The sequence below is a fragment of the Emys orbicularis genome, chromosome 16 (genome assembly GCF_028017835.1).
Source record: "Emys orbicularis isolate rEmyOrb1 chromosome 16, rEmyOrb1.hap1, whole genome shotgun sequence".
NCBI classification, from domain to species: Eukaryota; Metazoa; Chordata; order Testudines; family Emydidae; genus Emys; species Emys orbicularis.
In genome coordinates, this window is record NC_088698.1 from 4,461,853 (window position 1) to 4,466,580 (window position 4,728).

The 4,728-nt window shown below is 64.6% G+C and overlaps 1 protein-coding gene across 1 annotated transcript; it reads right to left on the minus strand.

Moving 5' to 3' along the window:
- Positions 1-3,375, minus strand: SELENOM (selenoprotein M). The gene is made up of 5 exons (XM_065418013.1): positions 3,274-3,375; positions 1,618-1,653; positions 1,300-1,334; positions 539-617; positions 1-240 (listed from the first exon to the last, which is right to left on the minus strand). Exons 1-5 carry the CDS (start codon positions 3,373-3,375, stop codon positions 1-3), a joined length of 492 nt encoding a protein of 163 aa, XP_065274085.1.
- Positions 3,376-4,728: the final 1,353 nt, after the last annotated feature.

Sequence of the window (4,728 nt, forward strand, 5' to 3'; positions counted from 1 at the left end):
CTATAGATCTGGGTGTTCCTGGTTGCCAGGCTTCCTGGGGGGCTCGCTCTTGGCTGCGGGAGCTGGGGGGGAGGGTGCTCCAGGGCTCTGCTCCTTCGCTTGCAGGGTGGGCAGAGGCCTGGCTGGGGCGAGCTGGAACTCCTCAGGCACCGGGGCATCAGGTGCCTCCTTGTGGTAAAATCCCAGCTCCTGCACCAGCTGGTTAATCTCCTCCCGGCTCATGTCACTCAGGGGAATTCTCTGCAAAAAACAAACCAGGGATTGCTGTGCCAGACATCCAACAGCCCCGGCCCAGCACCGACTGGCCTGCTGCTAGTCACAGCTGGGCCAGCAACTCAGCTCCCTCCCACAGCTAGGACCAGGGCTCCTGTCAGTCCAGCACCATGAGCACCAGCCCCACTGGCTTTCACGGGATGACTGCAGAACGCATCCCCACAGCCAGAGCTCCCACCCTGCTCCCCACAGTGCCCCCTGCTGGGAGAGGCTGGGACAAGAGGACCCAGTAGCACCCCTCTCCCCCCACCCAGCCAGCTCTTACCTCCAGCTCCTCGTATCGGAAGCTGACCAGCACAAGCTCAGGGTCGGCTCCGGGGAGATGCTTCATCACCAGGTTGTGGCTGGAAGGTGCCCTTAAGGATCCTGGCAGTGATGGGGCAGGGCCCTGGCCTGGCATCAGCATCCACTGACCACGGCCTGGGGGACTCAGGGCCCCAGGCCTGGAAGTTGCAGGGTCCTGTGTGTCCCCTGGGCTGGGAGAGCAGGGCACGGGCCCCTTGCTGACGTGCGATCCACTGAGCAGCCCAGCAACCCCCAGGCTAGCTCCTGGGATGACACCGGCCCTAGCACAGTGTCTAGGGAAGCAGGGGGCTGGGGCTCTGGCCCCAGATGTGGTGGGAGGCAGTGTGGGGTTTAGCCTCCAGCAGGTGGCTGAGCATCTGCCTCTGGGGTGCAGCATCTCTGCTTCCCCTCCCCCCAGGCACAGGGACTTGATGCTATTTCTGAGGGTAAAGGGAGCTTGATCTCATAGCCCCCATCCCCGGCAGCCCTGGAGCCACCACATCCCACAGCGCTGGGCGGGTTACTGGCAAATGATCGTCGGGCTCCAGAGTGAACACTCAATTGGGGTGAATGGGAGCTCTTGGCCCAGGCTGTCTGCAGACTCAGGCAGGCGCCACAGACCCACTGACACGCACGGGGGTTCACAGCCTTGCAGGCTGGAAATGTGAGCTTGGATCTTGGAGCCAAATCCCGGGGTTGCCAGCCCCCTCCCCATCCACAGCCCGGCTCAGCAAAGGATACTACAGAGGGATGTCCTCGGTGACAAAGGCCTTCACCTGGAAGGGAGCAGAGATGAGCGCCGCCCCCGAGACACCCCAAAACGGCCAGGAGGGCTCCCCCCCACCGCAGAACCTCCAGGGAAAGCAGGAGGCTGCATGAGAGCTGTGCACCTGCCCATCCTGCCAGAGCTGCCCTGGCAGTGCACGGTGAGAGCCTGGCCCCGGCACAAGCAGCGCCTGGGGGAGGAAGGACCCCAGGAGGAGGCCAAGGGGGTGCCCCAGTCCCCTATATGGCAGCCCAGTGGAGGGGATGGGGCTCCCAGGGAACGGCAGCACTCACCTCCTTCAGGCGGCTCAGCCATCATCCTCCGCAGGTCTGCGGGAAAGGGAGCGCATGGGGAGTGAGAGCTGCCCCCAGCCCCCCCAACCTCATTGCAATCTCCCCACTATCCCCCCTGCAATTCCACCAGCAACCCCCCCATCGCCCTGCAGCCCCACCTGTAACCCACTTCCACAGCCCCACATGCCCCTTGCCCCCTGCAATCCCACTTACAACCAACTTAATCTGGCTTTGCACCCCCCCCCCCACCCCTCTGTAGGGCACCTCTCCCAATCCCAGGGCCCCATCCTGCCCTCTGCTCCATCCCACTGACCCCACCCAGACCCAGCTGGTCCTTCTATGGCCCCCATCAGCAGGGTGTCTGAGCTCCTCCCAGTCTGTAATGGGTTGGGGCTGTGCAGGGCTTGCACCCCCAGGCCAGAAAGGCAGTGAGTTGCCAGGGTCCCACAAGGAGCCTGTGGCAGAGCAGGGGCCCCCAAGTTCTCTGCCCCAGCCATGGGGCCACCCTTCCTCTCCTCCCCTGGGCAGGGTGGGCTGCTCCTAGCTGTACCCGGCCCCTCCCCGCCTGCCCCTGCCCCACACTGGGCTCCTCCATGTCTCCAGGGCCGGTCACCAGGAGAAGCAGAATGCCTGGTTGCCATGGTGATGAAGCAAGCATCAGGTTGTCCTAGTAACAGGTCATGTTAATGGTTTCCAAGGGAACTCATCAGGAGGCTCCACCCCCCCCCAACCAGAGTTTGGGGGTTCATCCCCACTAGGGTTGTGCCTCTCCCCACCTTCCACTGGTGTGTGGTCACCACCCAGCTGCCCCATAGCACTGCCCCCTGCCCCCAGGTCATCTGCCCCCCATCCCAGCACGCTGGCCCTTCCCCAGCTTCCCTGCGACCCGGGGACCCCTCCCTGGGATGGGGGGGGGTGGATGCCGGTGGCCACTTGGCGCGGCAGAGGAGAAGGCTCTCACTCCCGGGACGGGACGGGTGATGCGCCTCTCCCCAGGCAGCAGCCAGCGACCGGCTGCGGGCGGTCCTGCTCCAGCCCCCCGGGATCGGCCTCCCGCCCACCCGGCTACTCCGGTTCCAAGCGCTGGCACAGCAGCCCGCTCACGGGGCTCGGAGAGCTTGGGGAAGAGGGATGCGCTAAGACACCGGCCGGGGAGGCAGGACACCCCCACCCATCTTGCCTGGACACCCCACGTTCCACTTCCTGCATGACCCACTCCTTATCCCCAGGGCTCGGCCTGGCCCCCAGTCCCCGATCCGCCCCCGCCCGCCCCCTCGCTCCCCAGCGCTCCTCGGCCTGGCCCGATCCCCCCGTGCCCGCCCCCCGGCCCGATCCCCCCACGCCCGCCCGCCCCCTCGCTCCCCAGCGCTCCTCGGCCTGGCCCGATCCCCCCGTGCCCGCCCCCCAGCTCGATCCCCCACGCCCGCCCGCCCCCTCGCGCCCGCCCCCCAGCCCGATCCCCCACGCCCGCCCGCCCCCTCGCTCCCCAGCGCTCGGCCTGGCCCGATCCCCCCGTGCCCGCCCCCCAGCTCGATCCCCACGCCCGCCCGCCCCCTCGCTCCCCAGCGCTCGGCCTGGCCCGATCCCCCCACGCCCCGGCCCGTCTCGCTCTCCAGCCCAAAGCAGCGGGTGGTTCCCCGCGCCCCCCGCCGTTACCTCCACCTTGCCCCGGGCCAGCCCCTGCAGCTTCCCCCAGTCCGGCTCGTAGGCGCGCAGCGGCGCCAGCAGCCCGGCCAGCAGCAGGAGCAGGCGGCGCATGGGACCGGGCCGGGCGTGCAGGGGGCTCGGAGCGGAGCCTGCTGCTGGGGCCGCTGCCACGTCGGAGGGCGGCGGTGCAAGCCGGGAGCTGCGCCCCCGCCTGTCCGGCCGCGAGGGGGGGCCTCCGGCCCCTCCCTATGGCACGGCGCCTCCCGGAGCGCTCCGGTCCCGGGGCGGCAGAGCGGGCCCCGAGCCACTGACAGCCCCCGGCTAGAGCTGGAGGGACACAGCGGTTCTCTCCCCACCAGCCACACGGCCCCAGGTTAACTCAGGACTTGGCTCCAAAGGGAAACCCCGGGGCGTCACTCACCACACCGGGGTCATGGTCATTCCGGAGTGAGAGCGTGCACGTGGGCCCTGCACCAGGACAGCTGCAGCTCGGTAATTGTACTGGTAAAGGGAGAGAACCCCTGGGGTTTAATTAAATTGGGGCAAAAGGCCATGTGGACGCTCTGATTTCAGTGTAAACCAGGCTTGTTTCATTTAGGTTTGTGTTTAAGCTAAACCAAAATGAGCTGCTCTTAAAAAGTGTGTCCCCTTAGGAGTTAACTAAACCAGTTTAATTAAACCAGCACCAGTTGTGTGTAGACAAGGTCCCTAGGGGATACCTGCTGTCACGGAGTCCCCGGGCGATGCTCTGGAACTGCTCCCCACAAAGCCAGTCAGGACTTTGGGGAGCCTCCTCTCCCTTGGAGCAGACTGTTTTTAGGGCAAGAAGCTCACACGGCTTCACCTCCTGGGTCTGACCTTGGAGCATTCAGCCTATGCCCCTCCGTGCGCTTCCCACAGCGAGTCCGCCCAGGCGGGGTCCTGGGGAAGCCAGAGGGTCCTGCACCCCCACTTTGCAGTCAGACGTGACTCTCGGCCAGCCAGTAAAACAGAGGTTTATTAGATGACAGGAACATGGTCTAAAACAGAGCTTGTAGGTCCAGAGAATGGGACCCCTCAGCCAGGTCCATTCTGGGGCCCAGCGAGCCAGACAACCCCATTTGCACTTACTCCCCGTCCCCAGCCAGCTTCAAACTGAAACCCCCTTCAGCCCCTTCTTTCTGGCCTTTGTCTTTTTCCCGGGCCAGGAGATTACCTGAACTCTTTGTTCACCTTTAGCTATTCCCTTGCAGGGGGGAAGGGCCCCAGCCATTTGTTGCCAGGATACAGAGTGTTGGCCATTTATGCACACTGGAGACTTAAGAAATGCATAGGGGAAACTGAGGCACCCACACAGTATTCAGAGGAAACATTAAGAATAGTCCCACTTTGTCACACCTGCTGCTTCCTTTCTGTACCTACAAAGAGCTGCATGGAAACTTGTAAAAGACACCATAATATAGGCTCAATTTAAATGTATACCCC